Source organism: Pituophis catenifer, unplaced genomic scaffold, assembly GCF_029215685.1.
Source record: "Pituophis catenifer annectens isolate HBS135680 unplaced genomic scaffold, rPitCat1.0.hap2 SCAF_16, whole genome shotgun sequence".
NCBI classification, from domain to species: domain Eukaryota; kingdom Metazoa; phylum Chordata; class Lepidosauria; order Squamata; family Colubridae; genus Pituophis; species Pituophis catenifer.
Genome location: NW_027256896.1, coordinates 2433214 through 2452873, shown reverse-complemented (window position 1 = coordinate 2452873; position 19660 = coordinate 2433214). Strand labels below are relative to the sequence as shown.

At 48.9% G+C, this 19660-nt stretch overlaps 1 protein-coding gene across 2 annotated transcripts in view; it reads right to left on the bottom strand.

Annotated features, from left to right (window-relative positions):
* PRKCB (protein kinase C beta) overlaps positions 1 to 18012 on the bottom strand; it is a 235662-nt gene extending 217650 nt beyond the window's left edge. For both annotated transcript variants that reach the window (XM_070955146.1, XM_070955145.1), the window contains exons 1-2: positions 17734 to 18012; positions 16179 to 16210 (exon numbers count right to left, since the gene is read on the bottom strand). In XM_070955146.1, coding sequence (XP_070811247.1) covers positions 16179 to 16210; positions 17734 to 17936 — 235 coding nt within the window. In that variant the 5' untranslated portion in view covers positions 17937 to 18012. The remainder of the gene's footprint in view (positions 1 to 16178; positions 16211 to 17733) is intronic.
* Positions 18013 to 19660: the final 1648 nt, after the last annotated feature.

Below are 19660 nucleotides of genomic sequence, written 5' to 3'. Positions count from 1 at the left end.
GCTAAAGTTCGAAGGGCCCACATTTCAGAGTTGACTGAAAAATCTCTCAGTCGGGGCTGGAAAGGAAATATTCACATCGCAGGCTGACTGCCTCGCTGCCCATCAGGACCGGGCATCAGCTGCAGCAAAGAGTGAGTCCCCGTCACTTCCCAGCATTTGCAATGAAGCATTTGAAGAAGTGAGCTTTTTGGCTGTCTTTCAGGGCTGGGAGGGTGAAGCTCGTCTCTTGTCCTTTACTGGGGGGCAAAGTGTGCCCAGAATGGGGCAGTCGCTCCAAGCCAGCCATGCAGGGGACCAGCAGAGCAACCCTTGAGCCTGGTAGGCGCCTTTGCCAATGCCTGGCAGCAGAAATCCTTTGCTGTTGCTGCTGGCGCCTCAAATTCCCCTGCTCCTGGTGAATTTGGGGAAGGGAGGAGGTGTGTGAGCAACCATGGGTAGGAAAAGCAATAATCCAGTTTTAAGGTGAACACTTATGTAACTGTTCAGAGTTGGATTAAAATATTTGCTCTCCTCCTCTGCCAGCACTGCTTTTGACCCAAGAAAGAAAATTGGAATATCTCTCAGCAGAGCCAAGTTGTTTGAAATGAGTCAATGTGTCTAGAAAGGAAGAGAGACAGCAGTGCACAAAAGGAGATGCCTCCCACTCGAAGCCTGGGTGAGAGAGGGCAAAAGAGCTGGCAGTTCACAAGCTTGTGCCCAAATTAGTCACATCAAATTACAGGAAGCTCTGCAGTCAATCAGATGCGGTTACTACTTTATCTGATGGAACTGAAAGTCAAAGTCCTTTCAGAGCGAAGGCTGGGCAGGAGACACATTTCAAGAAGTTGCTAAAAGGCCCTCAAAGCAATCAAAGGAGGGGACTTCAGTTCTTCCCAAACTGTGCGTTGGTTTGGCTCATCTCCTTTCTCAACCAACGTAACAGAATAACAGAGTTGGAAGGGACCTTGGAGGTCTTATAGTCCAACCCCCTGCTCAAGGAGGAGACACTACATACCATGTCAGACAAATAGCTGTCCGGTCTCTTCTTAGAAACCACCAGTGAGGGAGCATACACAGCTTCTGAAGTCAAACCATTCCACTGATGAATTGTTCTCAGTGTCAGGAAATTTCTCCTTAATTCTAAGTCAGCTCTCTCTTTGATAAGCTTCCATTTGTTACTTCCTGTCCTGTCCTCGGGTGCTTTGGAGAATAGGTTGACACCCACCCCCCCTTCTTTGTGGCAGTCCCTCAAATACTGGAACACTGCTATCATGTCACCCCTAGTTCTTCTTTTCTCTAGACTAGCCACATTCAATTCCTGTGACCATTCTTCATATGTTTTAGTCTCCAGGCCCTTAATCGTCTTTGTTGCTCTTCTCTGTACCCTTTCCAGACTCTCAACAATTTTTTTATAATGTGATGACCAAAACTGGATGCAGTATTCTGAATATGGTTTTTCCAAGGCTTTATAAAGTGGTACTAATTCTTCACATGATCTTGATTCTATGCCTCTGTTAAGGCAGCCTAGGATTGTATTAGCTTTTTTGGCAGCTGCCGCACACTGCTGGCTCATGTTTAAGTGATTGTCCACTAGGACTCCAAGGTCCCTCTCACAGTTATTGTTTTTGAGCCAGGTTTCACCTAATCTCTACTTGTACCTTTGCTTTTTCCTGCCCAGGTGTAAATCCTTGCTTTTCTCCATATTAAATTTCGTTTTGTTGAATGGGGCCCATTGTTCAAGTCAGTCAAGATCTTTTTGGATCCTCAGCTTGTCTTCTGGGGTCTTAGCTATTCCTGCCAGTTTAGTGTCTTCTGCAAATTTGATGAGTTCCCCTTCTATTTCCTAATCTAAGTCTAAATATAAACATGATCTCAATTCATATTTATCTAACGTAACTGAAAGTCAAAGTCAATTCAGAGTGAAGATTGTGCAAAATGCATCTCCAGCAGTCAACAACATTTCCTTAAAGGGGAGGAATTGAGTGGAATTTCAATTTCACAATTTCAAACTGCACATTGTTTTGGCATGCAACAGACCCTTTCTCTCTAATATTATGGGTAATTCCACAGTCCTCCTTGGTGGAATTCAAGGCCCCCTGCACTCAGATCATTTTCTAGACCAAAGTAAAATCTTGCACACAGCTAAATCACTAAGACTAGGCTGCAATGCCTTACATGCAGTTACCCAGGCAGAGAGAAGGGGGCTGCCCAAAGGGGGCCCAGTTCCCCACTGGACCACTCCTCATTACACTGGTGCCCAAGATGACAAAATGCCTTTCCATCTTGAGTTTCCATTGATCAAATCTTCATGACAAAATTCTGCTCAGGGCTCAGTAATGTTCTCAGAAACGAAGTATGAATACCAACCAGACATTCCCCAAGCAAATTATTAAAACTCTAAAAGCTTTAAAAGCATTAAAAGCTTTTTTTTAAAAGGCTTTAAACGTTTAAAGCAAGACATCTGGAGCACCATGAAAACCAACAGATTCAGCCTCTGCCACAATGGAGCAGTTAGTATAATTCAGCTGCGCTCCTTCAAGGGGTCACACTGCTGTTCTGCTGAAGATACAGGTATTTCAAAAGCAGCAGGTCCAAGGGATCAATGCAGGGAAGGAAGGAAGGAAGGAAGGAAGGAAGGAAGGAAGGAAGGAAGGAAGGAAGGAAGGAAGGAAGGGAGGGAGGGAGGAAGGAAGGGGCTGACCTATTTGCAATGAAGGCCAAGATTGGGGTGTTTATGGAAACACCAGCAAATGGAAAAACTGCCTCCTAAAGCATTAGCTGGTTGCAATCTAATGATGCAACCAGAGGAACCATCACATCCCACTGAAAGCAATGCTAGCATGCCAGAAGTCGGATCTGACCTACTCTCTCAAAAGAATAAACTTTCCTTTTCTGAAGAAGCCATATCTCCAAATTGCTTCTTCAGCTAATATGGTAGAACATCTAACAGACCCCCGGAGGGCGTAGGAAGAACAGGACTATTGAAAGAGACCACAGGAAGCCCACAGGAAGAAGACTCAAAGGAACTCTGCCTTCATGGCATGGGATGTAAGTCAATCAGGATAACTGCTTTCCAGATCCTACTGCATTACCCTACTGGCAAGAAAGACCTTTCCACAAATCAAGTTGGCTTTTATTTTCTGAGCTTGTCCACCTTGCAGGGTTTGACAGCCAGCATCTGCTGAGGTCCATTTGCTCTCTCTCTCTGCTTCTGCCATTCCCAGTCCTAAGCCAGAATTTGTGACTGGCTTACAAATCTTGGCCTGTTGCCCGTTTCTCCATCTACGTTGAGGAGAAAGCCATATGGAAATGAACACAGCGCGTGTAGATGAAATGTAGCTTGTGCACAATTCGATTTAATAAGCGGAAATTTCACGAGCCGTTGGCTACTGTGGCAAGCATTTTCATGTGCAATAATAAATCAGGCTTTTTAAATACACTTTGTTCAAGAAATCATTGGACAGGTTTATAAAAACCATAAAACCATGTTACATCTTGTGATGTGTGGATTAAAAATAATAAAATCTGATTTTCCCCCTTTCTTTAAGTTCTTTCAAGGAATCTCACTTAACCTCCAGCTGCAAAGGTTTCCGCTGGCAGTTCAGAAACCAGGTGTGCTAAACCTAAATGTAGATTCCATCCTGTTCAATCTCATTTGAAAAACAAGTGTTATTACTGACGGTCAGTATATACATCTAAACCAGGGTCTCCAGACTTGGCAACTTTAAGACTTGTGGACTTCAGCCAGAATTATTTCTATTAGGCATTATATCAGATGCTGTGATAAAGGGACAATATACCTAATACTACACATCCTGACCGCAGCAAGAATGGTGAATGCACAGCAGTGGAAGAGTGAAAACACCCCTTCGGAGGAGGGGATAATAAGGAAGATACTAGTCTGTGCAGAAATGGGTAGACTAACGTTAAAAATAAAAGACAAAGAAGAGACAGAATATTATGATACATGGAACAGATTCTATCAATGGTTAGAAGCAAGAGGTGGAAGTTGGAATATGAAAAAATTAGGTTAGGTGGACTTGGAAAGGGATACTATATATGCATCGTTGTATTAGAATGAATATGATGGTCAAAAATAACTGTACAACACTAGCACTGTTTAAATTGTATATAAGTTATGTGTTTTCATTTTAGTTTTTGTGGCAAGTGAAATGCCAGGACAATCACACTGTATTCAATATATATTTATATGTAAACAATAAAAATTATATTTTTTTAAAAAAGAAGACTTGTGGACTTCAACTCCCAGAATTCCTCAGCCACGGGAATCTCCCAGCTATACTGGCTGAGGAATTCTGGGAGCTGAAATCCACACGTCTTAAAGTTGCCATGTCTGGAGACCCCTGACCAAGCATTCCCTCAGCCTTTTGCTAGAACGCCCCACGCGTGGACTGCAGAAGAAAGAGGATTTCGTTTCAAAGAGGGAAAAAGGCCACAGACGGAATTAAATTCTTATGTGGTGCAGGGCACAGAGCAGATCTGCCTTGCAAGCCAGCAGAGACTTCCACAGGAGGCATCAGGAAGGTCAAGACAGTGGCCCAACCACATGCCTGAGATCCCACTGTTTTAGCATTTGTGTGGCACCTGCAACACTTGACAAACGGGAAGAGGACTTTGGCCACGTGCTTGTGGCCATCAACCTCAGGAAGGCACCAAGCCTTCTCTAGAAGCCCCTGGGCTTCCCTGGGGAAAAGGAAGGATCATTGGACCACAAGGCCATGCGTATTCAGTTGTATAGGGAGTATAGAGTACGGGTAGTCCTCAACTTACAATCATCCTTTTATTGACTGATCAAAATTACAAAGGCACTGAAAAACGTGATTTATGACTGGGTTTCAAACTTACAACCATTGCAGCATCCCCACGTCACATGGTCAGAATTCGGTTGCTTGGCAACCGGCATGTATTTAGGAAGGTTGCAGCATGTCAGGGTCACATGATTTCCATTTGTGACCTTCCCAGCCAGTTTCTGACGAGTAAAGTGAGTCCGAGGGAAGCCGGATTCACTTCTCAAGTGCATGATTCATTTAACAGCGGCAGGAGTTCACTTAACAACCATGGCAAAAGAGATGGTACCATGGGGCGCGACTCACTTAATAACTGCCTTGATTAGCAATAGAAATTTTGGGTTCAACTGTCGTCATAAGTCAAGAACTACCCATAAGGCAACCAGACCACAAACCACCAACTTCTGAATCCCTTCCTCTGCAGAAAGGAAAGGACTTCAGCAAGGAGCAGGTGAGCAGCCAGGATCCAGGTTTCCTTCCAAGGTTATGTGTGGGTGGTTTGGAGTTCATGTTCTGTTTTCTCAATTGTGTTAAGTTTATTTTAAGTTCTTTCATTCAAAAGGGCAGGAAACCATCACGCCACTAAATTTGGCATTGTGATTGGAGGGAGTTTTAAGCCAGGAAGGTGGATTCAGAGGCTGCAGCCTCTGATGGTCTACATCTGGATGACCTGAATTGATCGGATTCAAGTCTAAGCCAAGTTGCAATGATCTCCTAAAGGTAACAGGGGCCCTGTGGTCCATGCACAGGGAGCACCAGGTCCTTCACTCAAACAAAGGGAAGAAGGTGGCACTTGAGGAGCGTGGCCATGCTCTCCTTGAATTCGTCATGTCAGACCTAATAAAGGAGAATGTTCGTAGTTCAGGGTTGACATGAGGGGTCCTTGGTGCTCACTGAGCTTGTTTGTTTTCTTGCAGACGTGGTAACATCATCAGTGCTAGAAGGGAGGGGGAGTTACAGAGAGGAGGAGGAGGAGGAGGAGGAGGAGGAGGAGGAGGAGGAGGAGGAGGAGGAGGAGGAGGAGGAGGAGGAGGAGGAGGAGGAGGAGGAGGTGGTGGAGGAGGAGGAGGACAATGACATGAGGGGTCCTTGGTGCTCACTGAGCTTGTTTGTTTTCTTGCATACATTTCATGACCCAACTAGGCAGCAGCATCAGTGCTAGTAAGGAGTGCAGGTTGCTGTCAGTTTATATTCTAGTGCAGGGGTGTCACACTCACGGCCAGATGCATCACATGCTGCCCCCGCCCCTGGTTTAGCGAAGGGGGAAAAAGTCCTGATACGTCACGTGACGACGACATGACGACGTGAGTTTGATGCCCCTGTTCTAGTGGCTTGCCTGTCAGTGTTGTTGGGGGTGGTCTTAAGAGATTCTTCTTAAGAGATCCAACCAAAGAATCTAAGAGCTCCCCCCACCAACACTGACAGGGCAATCCACTAGAATACCAACTGAGAGCAAACAGCACTCCTTACTAGCCCTGATGATGTTACCTAGTTTGGGTAATGAAAGAAAGAAAACAAGCAAGTTCAGAGAGCACCAAGGAGCCCTCAGAGCCAGCCCTGGATTATGGGCTTCAGAAGAGTGGCTTCTCATGAACTCTGAGGAAGGGTAAGTCAGTCTCTTACCCTGAATGGGAAGTTTGGGTTAGTCCTTGAAATAAGATAGGGAGGGCTAAAGGAAAACAGGAAATCTCTAAAGAAGCTGTGGCAGATACACACAGAGAGAGAGAATGTCCAGGAAAGAAGAAGGATAGCCAAGGTGATCTCCAGAAACGGTGGGATCAGTGACAGGTTAAAGCTCAGAATGAGTTGAGGTTTGGGAGACACACCCAAAAAAACAACAAGGTGTTCTTGAGTAGGTTGTTTTTTTTTTAAAGCCCCAAGAAAGGTGTAGGAGCCCTATGGGGAGAAAGTGGGGCTTCACAGCAGCTTTGGCTGGTAGGTAGTCAAAATGGTCATTACATCCATGCATTAAAAGCCCCACATCTTTGTTATGTGCGTTGCCAGGCGCTTTAAAAAGGGACATGGCTTTGGCCAAGCAGTTCTGACCAAAACCCTTTTTCAACACACGGACACAGACACAGAGGGATGTCCCTGTTGAATCAGCAATAGCTGACAATGAGAAGGAGGAACTTTGTAACTCCTATTTTCCACCTGAGGTCTCTAGCTGGTCTTTCTTAGGGCATGGAGGAAAGGAGAGAAGAGGAGCGGGGAAGAGAAGGAGAGGCTCAGAGAGCACTTAAGACAAATGCGGGTCTCCCAAAGGCAGATGGATTACATCCTCAGCCACAGAGGGAAGAGCTGACTGCTCTCCAGAATCTCTGAGAAAGGAGGGGAGAGCAGCTCATGCTTAGAAGAAAGGGGGAAGAAAATCCAGGCAGACTTGAGCAGTGGCTGAAATGCATGAGAGGGAATTGAGCAGGGAGAAATCTGCAGTTCCTCATCTGGATAGGAAAAACATAAGGCCCAAGTCTAGGATGAGAGCAAGGGGGTTTGGCAGTCATCCATGTGAAAGGGATCCAGTTCAACATGAGCCAACAAGGGGGTGGGGTAGTCGCTCAAGAGGCAAAGGCTGCACTGGGGGCAGCACCACAAGGGAAGCCTTGGGAAGGAGGGCTTGAAGATTGGACAGCTCCCACCACTATTTTTGCTCCACACTTGAAAGGTGTTCAGTAATCTGTAACTGCAATCGCCCCAAACTCAAGTGGGGAGGGAAAACCCCCACTGGAGAAAGTCAAGAGTGCAGAGAAGAGCACCTAAGGCAATTAAGCGCCTGAAAACTAAAACATTTTTTTTTTTGCTTTAATTTATATGCCGCCCTTCTCCGGAGACTCAGGGCGGCTTACAATGTGTTAAGCAATAGCCTTCATACTTTTGTATATTTATACAAAGTCAGCTTATTGCCCCCACAAACTGGGTCCTCATTTCACCTACCTTAGAAAGGATGGAAGGCTGAGTCAACCTTGAGCCTGGTGAGATTTGAACTTGCAGTAATTGCAAGCAGCAGATGTTAATAACAGTGCTTTAGTCTACTGTACTACAGGCTCTTTGAAAAATGGTTGCAGGAATTGGGTTTGGCCAATCTAGAGAAAAGAAGGACCGGGGGGACGTGATAGCAGTCTTCCAATATTTGAGGGGCTACCACAAAGATGAGGAGATCAACCTATTTTCCAAAGTGCCACAAAGCAAGACCTCATGGTGCCCCTCCAGAGATCCACTTCTGATGAAAGCTCTTTGAGATGCTCATATGACTGTGGAGTGTTCTAATGTCTCAGGGGCTGCCACAGAGAAGCTATTCTCCAAAGCACCTGAAGGCAGGACAAGAAGCAATGGGTGGAAACTAATCAAGGAGAGAAGCAACCCGGAAGTAAGGAGAAACTTCCTGACAGTGAGAACCATTAACCAGTGGAACGGCTTGCCTTCAGAAACTGTGGGTCTCCATCACTGGAGGTCTTTAAGAAGCGATCGGACAATTATTTGTCTGAAATGGGATAGGGCACAGGTGTCAAGTCATGTCATGTGACGTATTGCAATGTTTTTTGCCTTTGCGGAGCCCGGGTGGGCATGGCCTGTGTGTGATGCATCCAGCCCGCAGGCTGCCAGTTTGACACCCCTGGATAGGGTCTCCTGCTTGAGCAGGGGGTTGGGCTAGGAGACCTCCAAGGTCCTTCCAACTCTGTTATTCTGTTAAGAGCTTATTGAGGGAACCAACATGGCAAGCAAAGGAGAAATGCTTTGTAATTGCAAAACAATGAATCGAGCCAAATAACTCAGAGGTTGGGGCCCATGGAGACTTAGGACGCTCACACACTGAGAGATAAAATAAGGGCACCGGTGGCTTTTTGTGTCAATTAATTAGGGCTTGCAAAGTGGGTTAGTTTCTAAGAGCAATTGAGCTAAGCAGGTACGAGGCTAATTACTGGCTCAGGTGTTTTAGTGAATACTTAGCCACGTCTACTGGAGCCTTGGAGGGCCTTGAAGAACTGGCTCTTCACCTCAGCCTTTGGAAGCGCCTTTTCTTCTTTGCTCTGATCTGGGTCAGTCATTTCTGCCATTTTATTATTTGTTTGTTTTTTAAATGCTTTTAACAATTTCTAAATTGCCCAGAATTGTTGGGAGTCAGGGAGCATACACACGATGGTGATGATGATGATGATGATGATGATGATGATGATGATGATGATGATATGACAGCACCAACCCCAGATACAACCAAAGCCTGAATTTACTGTCTGGGTTCCCACAATTAAGTGCAGCCAGAGAGTTTCTGGCTAGGGGATCACAGCCAAAGTCTTAGCAAGCTGGGTGAAGTAAGACAGCACCTTAACCCTTTGGATAGAACATGTTGTATGAGTGTTGCAATTGCTTCGATCCTGAGTTTTAGGGGTGTAGGAAGCCTGGCACTGCTGGCCCTCGGCTGAGCACCCTGGACCTAACTGCGATGCCCCTTCAGTGCCCAGACACAGCAGAGCAGACGTCCTCTTCCTGCGGTGTGGAGCTGTGCTGCATGAAAAATCCTGCCTCATTCGTGGTGGGCGGGAGAGGATCTTGCCAAGGAGATCTGTTTGGGTGGATTTCCCCCCTTCTCTTGGAAACCAACTGTGTCAAAAATTGAAGATGCTACATATTAGCAAAGATGGGGCTGTCAAACTGCCAAGACCAACAAAATGAGCATTCACAGAGAACTAACTAGCTAGTGAACTAGGTTCATTGAGGGTTTCTTTTAGCCTGCCATCAAGATCTGGCGCTTTTCAAGACAATGAATCAAGGTGTTAGAAAAGGAACGGCACATCCCTGAGGTCTAAGTGGCTGCTCAACCTCTATTCTAGGGGTCTCCTCTTAGTCTACGCCTGGTGCTCTGTAGGAAAATTCAGCTACAGCCCAGAGGAAGAAGGAGTTGCAGTGGTAAGATCCTCAGATCATGTGTCTCCTCCTCTTAGGGGGCCCATGGGGTTCTCATGACTTGCAATGATCAGGACAAGTTTGGTTCTTGCAAAAGGGGCTAGACAGACTTGGAGCCTTGAACAGCTTTCCTATTCTCCACAACATTTCCCTATCTGGATCCAGTTCAAGAACCCACGCGCTGTCTTTCCAGACAGCTGGATAATCTGTGGCCTCTGGCTGACCTCCACACTGGAGTGATGGAGTGACTTCTTCGTGGTGACCTACCATCATTCCACCCAAGGTCAACCTCAATCTTGCTGGGACTATCAGTTGACTCCTCAGTTGCTCAGTTATCTCCACAAGGACAGAAACTCTCTGGACGTGAACAATAACTTTGCCTATAGACGATGGTTATGACACCACTGTGCTACATACTCATAGAGGGTTATACCAGGTTGGTTGTGCTATGTGCTTAGAGCTCAAAGCATTGTTAGAGACCCCACACTTTAGGGTCTTTTCCTGTTGCTCCCCTCTGGGAGGAGGTTTCAGAGTATTTCTAGCAGGACCTCCAGATTCTGGAACAGCTTTGTTCCCTAGGCCATCCGTCTGGTAAACTCCCAAGATTCGTTTCTCTCACCATGTACATGTATACATCCGGACTAGACTGTGTTATTTCTCCATGTCATATAATATATGTGGGTACGTACATAACTTTGTATTTATTTATTTATCTTGTCCTGTTTATGTAGTGTATATTAGAGGTGGGGACCCTTTGAGAGGTGTATGCAATGAAATTCCATTTTCATGTATGCACATTCAAAGAGACAATAAGGTTAGTCTAAGTCTTGTGTGACCTCCCAGAAGTGATGCTGTGTGTTCTCTACCAGAGAGTCTTAGTTCCCCTTGCGGTTCCAAGAAAGAAAAAATAGCCTAATGGCTTCACACAGTCCCATTCACTTCCTCCTCATCTCTTAAACAAAAACTGATCATCTTCCTCCATCAGCAATAGCAATAGCACTTAGACTTGTATACTGCTTCACAGTGCTTCACAGCCCTCTCTAAACAGATAACAGAGTCAGCCTCTTGCCCCCAATAATCTGAGTCCTCATTTTACCCACCTCTGAAGGATGGAAGGCTGAGTCAACCTTGAGCCTGGTGGGATGTGAACTGCCAAATTGCAGGCAGCTGGCAGGCAGCAGAAGTAGCCTGTAGTACTGCACCCTAACCACTGAGCCACCGAGGCTGAAGAAAAATGACTGAGAATGCCTAGATCTCTTGGTCTTGGAGGGAAAGATCAGAATGGATCTGCACTAGAGAAGGAAGAAGGCATTGTTCAATTGCAGTTCTTTCTTGGAACACCCAAAGCTCTCTTCTGACCTATCCCCATTGACTAATTGACAAAGTGAACAACACAGAATAATTGACCAATCATGGTTTCAAAAGAGAGGCTGATCTCAAGCTGCCAAAGACAATGCCAGAGATGTTCCTGCAGCACAAGAAACCAGAGCTCTCTTCTCAGCCAGAACCTTTGCAACCCACAGCTTTCTCATATTGAGACAAGCACAGGATGCCTTGATCTTCACAAGGACTAGTTTTATGAATCATAGCAAACCAGTTGGAGAAATATTTTCTTTTGGGTTAGTATGTTGTGTGAAGCCAACCATTGTAGCTTCTAAACTATGATTAAGGGTTTCTTATTAAATGTGAATGGTGGCATCAACAAACTATGATTGGATGTCATGAATAAAGCCAACCAATGTGTTTGGCTGGAAGATGGAAGGTCTGTGAATACATGCCCCCTCTTCCAAAAACACACATGTCCTTCCTGTGCAACAGGCTAATCCTTCTACAATCAGCAGGCAGGAGTGGTCTGCATCTCCTTTGTTAACCTCCAATCCTGGCTAGATTCACTTGAGCTAGATCAGGTGAAGACCTAGCAGATGCCTTCACACAACATACCAAGCTTGGCTAATGTTAAGTTCAATTAGTCTTGTTATGGCTTAGCATGTTGTGTTATTCCAGCTTGTTTGGTTAGTTCATAGTTCGATGTATGGTATGAACCCTAAAAATGAAAACAACAGTACTCAGGTTCAGCATATGTGAATAGAGTCCATGTTTCTCCAGAAAGTCACTAAAGAGGGACCATGTTGCTAAACCCTGGCATAGGAGCCTTTAATGCTGCCTCCAAATGCACTAACCCTCAAATCAAGCGTATATTGGTACATACCCACCGTCAGCCTTAATAGCGCTAAAATGTGGATTGAAGCACCTTGACTTCTCCTGAAAGGCTGGAAAGACATGTATGATTTGCTCACTTCCATCCAAACAGAGGAAAAGGGTCTTAAAGGAAGAAAAAGTTCAGAGGTTCTGGATCAAGAGGCAACGATGTCATGGAATAGCATACAAAATTCTGAAGAGGCAACAAAACAGCCACCACCACCCATCTTTCTGCCTTTGCTGGTTTAATGGGCAAGAAATGGGCAAGGGGTCTTGCGGGGGGGAGGAGGGGAAGCAGGAGTTTAGAGAACCAAGCACCGCAGAGCAGCTAAAAAAAGAGGGAACCGAGGAAGGCCCTGTAGACATCCAGCAAAGAAGCCTTCTGAAGTGCCTAGACATGTGAAGAGTTTGCTGCTCATTCTGGACTTTCACTGTTCTAACCATCTGTAGGTTTTTCTCTGCTCCTGAGAAGGAAAAAAAGCCTCAGCAAACAAGCCGGCAGCAGCATGTTTTAAGTTCCAGATCAATGTCTAATTGAATGCCTATCAATTCTACTTTATGGCCAACCGTAAATGCCGCACCAAAAGAACGCTAAGAAAGAAAGACAACTAGAAACACAACAGCCCCAATCATGACAGGCCAAAGAGGTCTGGCCCAGGACTGCTTCCCATCTCTTCTAAGCATCTGCCAGGTAGCCTTGGCTACAAGTGCAGAGGTGGGGAAGCCAGACTTCTAAGCTGGATTTCAGGTCTCAAGGGAGCCTCCAGATCTGTCATGGGCCTGGAACTGCATGGCCTGACCAAACCTCCATGTTCTGAGGCGGCACCTGGAAGACTCGGAGATGCAGAAACAGGACAGGGTGGCTTTATTTTATAGCTTTAGCCTTCCCTTCCCAAGTGCTGGAAACCAGATCTCCATTATTAAAATTTCTAGTTCCAGGGGCCATCGAATCCCAAGAGAACACTGCAAGAATTGAGGACCCAGTTTGTGGGGGCAATAAGCTGACTTTGTATAAATATACACAAGTATGAAGGCTATTGCTTAACGCATTGTAAGCCGCCCTGAGTCTCCAGAGAAGGGCGGCATATAAATCAAATTTTAAAAAAAAGAATTACCTCTTTTGCACTGCAAATCCTAAAGGTGTATCTGAGAGCTTCACCTGTAATTAATTTTCTGACTCTCCTAATCAATACCACCAACTCCTCAGAGCCTGCAGCTCTTTCTGAAGCGAAGGCACTTTTGATCAGTTCACCAACTGCTGTTCATCAGAAACCCCCTCCTATCAAGACAGGCCATGATTCCCGCCCCCCATCTTCCCTGAAATGTCTCAGGGTGGACCTTCTGACCAAAGAGGGTTTGAATGGGAGATGCTCTGGGCACTCTTCTGCTTGGCCAACAAATTCGAGGCCTCCATGTGCTGGGGAGGAGCCTTCTCAAACGAGGGACTCCCCCTGGCCTGCTGGAGACCGTCAACAGCTACAGGCAAAGACAAGATCCCACGTGAGCTTGTGTGTGCGCACAAGCATGCACACACACACACGACTGAGAGCTACCAGCCAGAAGTGAATAGAACCTTATTTCAACCCAGGCAGAAAATGCGGCATTTGAGATGATGGTCTTGACTTGTACCCTGAGATGAATGGCTATGGATGGGGGGGGGGGACAGAGCAGCACACAAAATCTCCACTGATAGGTTGCTGCATGTGCTGCACCCCCACCTCACATCTGCCTTCTGAAACAGCTGCTCAACCAGCCTCAAGGCAGGACTTGAGAGAAGGTGGCTTAGCTGGGGAAAACAGGACAGACAGGAGGAAAATTCAGGTGCGAAGCAGATGTGGGACCTCTTAGCATCGCCCTGGCCTTCTAATCCTGCTCCCCCTCCGGTGGGATCCTATACAGGATGGGGAGTGGCACCTACAATTGGATCTACCTGCCCAACGACAGTAGACAATGATGCCCATTCCTCTCTCTCTGCTCCGAAGCCACCCACCACCCGTGTCTTCCACTCTTGCTGGTGGGGCTGGATAATCAAAGCCATCCAGAACAAGGAAGCCCTAAAAAAGGTAGGAACGAGGCCGTGCAAACCAAGGGGGGGGGGGCATCTCTAATGTGAGAATACATGTCAGATCCCATTCTGTTCTCAAGATGTCCCTTTTCTTCTCAAGCATCCTCGGAATTAAGCTATTGCAACACAATGACCCTTTCAGGTCCTTGAGGATTGCATGAAATCCAGCTGTGGAGCACCATAAATAAACTCAGTTTTGTACACATCTCGTGAACACTTTGGCTGTATTAACATAGCTTGAGTAATACAATCTGGACTCCTCCGCAGAAAAGCACCCGAGGAAGAGCTCCTGACGGGAAAGCAACCCGATGTTTACTATCCAATTGCAACAGCATCCTGGCTTCCTTCATCCTGCAAGTAAACTGATCCTGGTAAAGGAGGAATCTATCAAGAAATGAAAATTTTCTGTAAACTAAATCCTGCATTTATGATGATCTCAGTGAATCAGCTTGCCTCCGAGAGTTGTGGGTGCTCCATCATTGGAGATTTCCAGAAAAGACTGGACAGCCATTTGTCCGGAATCGTGTGGGGCAGTCTTTCTCAATCTTGGCCACTTGAAGATGTGTGGACTTCAATTCCCGGAATTGAAGCTATGCTGGCTGGGGAATTCTGGCAGTTGAAGTCCACACCTCTTAAACTTCCCAAGATTGAGAAGCATTGGCGTAGGGTCTTCTGCTTGAGCAGGGGGTTGGACTAGAAGACCTCCAAGGTCCCTTCCAGCCCCAGGGTTCTGTCTTTCTATGTTTCCTTCAAAGGAACTCAGCCAAATGGGTACAGCACAAACTCAGATGCTATCATCCTAACTCTGTTGACCTTTCTTTGACCTGTTGCATTCAATCCAGCATGGGGGGGGGGGTGTTCCCCTGGGTAAATACGGTAAAGGAAAGAAGGTTCACATGCCCGAGAAGACGATGTCTGAATCCACCATGGCATTCCTGGCACCAAGAATTCCCCTTGCGTGAAATTCCACCCCTTCACCTTCTTTGCACAAGAGAAATCACAGGAAACCCCACCGTTTTCCCCTTCAATGGCGTATTTTACCTCCCAGCCAAACAGCTTTCAGAACCGGCTAACAGAGTATAATTCAAATTATACACAAACAAATCAGAGCAGTGGCCAAAAAAGAAAAGAAAAGAAAAGAACCCCAGCCTCAAAAGAAGTAAACAAGGTTGCAAATCAGTCCAGCATGTTATTAAAACAAGAAGAGTTTTGTAATTTCATATTTCAAACACGAACATGATTTAAATTATGGCAGGATCCCAGATAGGCCCCTCAGGTTGCATCCTTTTCTGCATAGAGTGCTGAGCATCCACAGGGAAGGGGAGTGGGTGACACAACCAATTCACTAGCCCCAAAGCCTTGCCTACAAGTGCAAAAGATCCCCCCTCTCTCTCTCCACTCTGCCTGGACCCCCTCTCTCTCAAACTAGAGCAAGCCATCCATTTCTCCTTGAAGAAGCCAGCCAGGATGAGGAGCAACTCCTTGGGGCAGACTGCCTCTTCCTCCCCCACCTTCTGCCCCCAAATGACTGACAGAAAGACAGAGGAAGCAGTGGGGAGGGGGGAGGACCTCAATGAGCCTCACGTTAAGGCGGCTTCTTCCGCTTCCCCTTCAGCCTCACCAGCCACCCCCACATCCTGGATGCTGACAGGGGGGCCGTCCACTGCTGCTCAGAGGCTAGGCAGCTGGGGAGGGAGGGAGGGGAAGGGGCTGCCTTTCTGAGCTTCCTCCCAGCTCTCCAGCACCCATCGGGGTGAAAGTGCTCCCTTCCCGAGTGGAAGAAGGAGCACCTCGGCCGGAAGAGGGAGGCCCTCTGCCAGAGGCCAAATAAAGAGATGCTAAGCCCTTCAACCGCCAGGAAGATGAAGCATGAGAGCTGCTTGCAGGCGATGTGGGCTGCAGAGAGGGGAACTTGCTTGGAGTCTCTTGTGGGCAGCATTCAGGCTTACAAAATGCCCCCACCCGGAGAGCCTCTTCTTCTTGTGACAGGATCCCATTGGACAAGCAGCCCAGTTGGCCAGGAGAAGCCCCAGGTGGTGGAGACCCACTCAGCCAGCCACAACCAGACCTCAGCATGTGGCAGGATGCAGGCCTCGCTCCTGAAAGCCAGCCTTTGCTTTCAAAACGAGGCAGCCTTTATGGCTGGGCCACATCCAGAGGACAGGTTCCGAGCCCTCCATGGGATTTGCACACAAGACAAAAATACGTATCTCGAGCCTGTAACTCACCCTGACACTGGAAGCCTTGCTTTCCAAATCCCCTATGAAGGAAAAAGAGAGAACACCGCGTTAGAATTCGTTCACGTGCCAACACGCTCCTCTTTCATGTGGTTTTCAGGTGAGCTTTTAACAAGGCTCAGCACAAGTAAAACAAAACAAAAAAAAAGAGCCAAAACCCACATTTCATTGAACCAGGAGGAAGAGGTCACAAAGGTGGCCTTGAGTCCCTCCGCAAAAGGGACCAAACGCAGCTGTTGTGCTGGACAATGGCAGCCTTCCCCAACTTGGAGCCCCACAGCTGTGTTGGACTCCAACTGTCTAAGTTCCATCCGGCACAGCTGCCGACCCAACTGGCTGAGACACACAGCAGTATTTGGGAAGGCCGGAAATGGACCCAAGCTGGGCAGCCACCAAAGAGAAGAGGAACAGGGAGGCATCCTTTGGTTCCTCCTGAGCAGGAGCTGAAAAGGGACAGAAATAGAGAACTCCGGGGGGGGGCTGAGAAGTCAACATTGTAGACCCCTCCCACGATCCTTGTATAGAAAGGGGAATTTAGTGGACTTCAGCATGGTCCAGCATAGAATATCTTTTAAATCAACCCTTGGCTGTGAGAATCACTGGTCCTGCACTGGTCAAGAGTTCCTGTGACAAGTATGCGTATTTAGCACATGCTGGGGAGACTCCAGCTAAAGGAGTCATGTTCACCTTATCTTTCTTCCCCAAAATTGCAGGTGATGGTAAGCTAAGAAGATTTGGCACAGGCTTAAAGAACAGATATTCTTACATGTCTCCCTCTTGCCTCTGGTGACACAAAAACCTGGCTTCCTTCCCCCTCCTCCACCCGCCATGAGTTTTCTCCATCATGCTAAGATCCCTGTCCTCTTGGGGGGCTGATGTTCAGGCCCAGCACAGAGGGCCATTTCCCCCTCCTGGAAGCAGCCAGCTTGGCCCAAGAGGCTGCAGGGAAGTTTCAAATGGAGCTAGATCTCCGGTTGTGGGAATCCAACCGTTGGGTGAAGGTGGGCATCACGCTTGGCCACCATACCTCCGTTTGGCCCCTCCCTGTAGCTTATGGGAATGCTTCAGACTTATTCGCCTTGCATTGCGATTCCGAGGACAAGCCCCCTCCCCATACCTGGGGAAAAGTTGCAGGGCACGGAACTGTCAATGGGACAGGGCCGCCCTGGAGCAGCTTCCCATCCCGATCAGCCAGCCCTTCTTTCAGCCCGGCCATCAGGCCCGAGTTGGCCGCGGACAATGGAACATGTAGCCCATCCTGCCCAGGTTGGGGAAAGGCCGGCAGGGCTAAGGCAGCCAAGAGGGAAGGCGGCTCAGATCTCGGGGAGGGGGCAGGGGGAGGGGGCGACGGGGGGAGGACCTATCAGCCGGCCTGAGAAGCGGGGAGCGAAAGTTGCCCGCTTGGCCACGAGGGCGGAGGGGAGGCGGCGGGCGGGGGGCCGAGCAGGACTGGGGGGGGCGATGAGCCAAAGGGCGACGCCGGCGCCGAAGCCGTCCGACCGGCGGCGGGTGGTCCCCCCCATCCCACCCCCGGCGGGCTGCTCACCAGATGAAGTCGGTGCAGTGGCTGCAGAAGGTGGGCTGCTTGAAGAAGCGGGCGGTGAACTTGTGGTTCTTGACCTCGTGCACGTTCTTCTGGCGAAGGGCGCCTTTGCGGGCGAAGCGGACGAAGCTCTCCTCGCCCTCCGGCCCGGGGGCAGCCGGGGGCTCCGTGGCCGTGGCCGTCGCCGCCGCCTCCGGTTCGGCCATGCTGCCGCTCCTGCCGCCGCCGCCGCCGCTGCACGGATGCCGCCGAGCTGCCTGGCGCGACCGCCGCTCCGCCCGCTGGTGCTGAAGCTGCAGCGGCGACACCTCTGGCCGCCACTGGGCAGAGGCAGCGCCGAGCCTCTGGCGCCCGCCCCCCCCCGCCCCGTCCCGCCCCCCGCCCGCCCCGCGGCTCCCCCCCCACCCCCGCCCGCGTCTTCCGGCGCCCTCGCGCGGCCCCGAGCCCCCAGGGCCACTGAACGCGCGCGCCCCCCGCGACCGCCCCCCCTTCAGCATCCCGAGAGGAAGGCTAGGCCAACGGAGATGAAAGGCTGCGAAAAGGCGAGAGACCCCGGAGAAATCGGCAGAAGGCCGGGAGGAAAAGTCGGGGTTCCGATGGCCCCTGCAGGAATGGTGCCTGTAATGCTTTCCATTCAGGGCCCCTTCCCATCAGTCCCTTTGGGGTGCCCGGTCTGTGTGGCACAAGAAGCACCCTAAACTGCATTCTGGCTGGGTTTGCATTTCATCCTGCATGGAGAGGATCGGAACTCAGGACCCAGAGTCCAGGTATTATGTGAATGCAGCCAGGAGTCCGGAATGAGGCCCGGTCAGAGCCCCACTGTGGAACCCAAGGATATGATGGATGTGGCCAAAAAGGCATCATGACCACCTGGTTTTGATGCGCATCACACGTAACTTGGTTACTTCATCCTGTGGAGCCCGAGGAACCAGGGGCCACAGGGCCTGTCTCTTGGAGGTAGGTGGGTCCCCAGAAGCCTCTGCCAGCCACCCACTAAAGGGAAACCAGAATAGTTGCTCAAAGGGCCGCTGATGCTCTTCCGAGGTTCACGACAGCCAGATCAGCCCTGGAAGTGTTTCTCAAGCAGGGCTGGACTCTCCAGCCCATAAATCACAGCCAGGGCCTCTGAAGTCTGGCATTTCAGCAACAGCTTTTTTGCTTTGCTTTTTTTCCCCCTTGCTAAAGGGGGGTGGGAGGGTGCACCAAAGGCCTCCCGAAGGGGGCTGTGGCCACCAGTCAGCACACAACCTCCCCCTCAGCCCCAGAGGCTGAGTTGCTGCCCCAATCCTGCTGTCAGAGTTGGGCCCTGAGCTCAGCCGTAAATCTCCCTCTAGGACTCAGGAACAGAAAAGAAGCTTCCCGGATGAAGGCCAGGCACCTAAGTCACTTTAGCGCCTATGCCACATCTGAGGTCTCCCCTATCCTGCCTTCTTGGCTCTTCCCATAGATGGAGGGCCGTGGCCTCCTCCCCACCAGCCCTCGATGGCTGAGCACAGGTGGAGTTTTCTCTTCCCTCCAGACTGAGATTATGTTGCCAGCCCAGGTGCAGGACCAGCATCTCAGCAATAGGGATGCTACCAGTGGTGGATTGCCCCTGGTTCGCACCGGTTCTGTAGAACCGGTAGTAAAACCAGCAGGAGGCTCCACCCACCAACCCCAACATCATCAAAATGCTTCTGCACATGCGCAGAAGAGCGTGTGCGCAGCCCCGTTGTGAACCGGTAGTAAAGGTAAGTAGAACCCACCCCTGGATGCTTCACAACATAAACCAAACCAAATTCATTGTTCTATAAGTGTCTCTCTCCCTCTCCCCTCTCTGTCTCTCTCCCCTTTTCTCTCTGTCTCCCTCTCCTCTCTCCCTCTCTCTCTCCCTCTCCTCTCCCTCCCTCCTTCTCCCTGTCTCTCTTCTCTCTTGTCTGTCTCTCTCTCC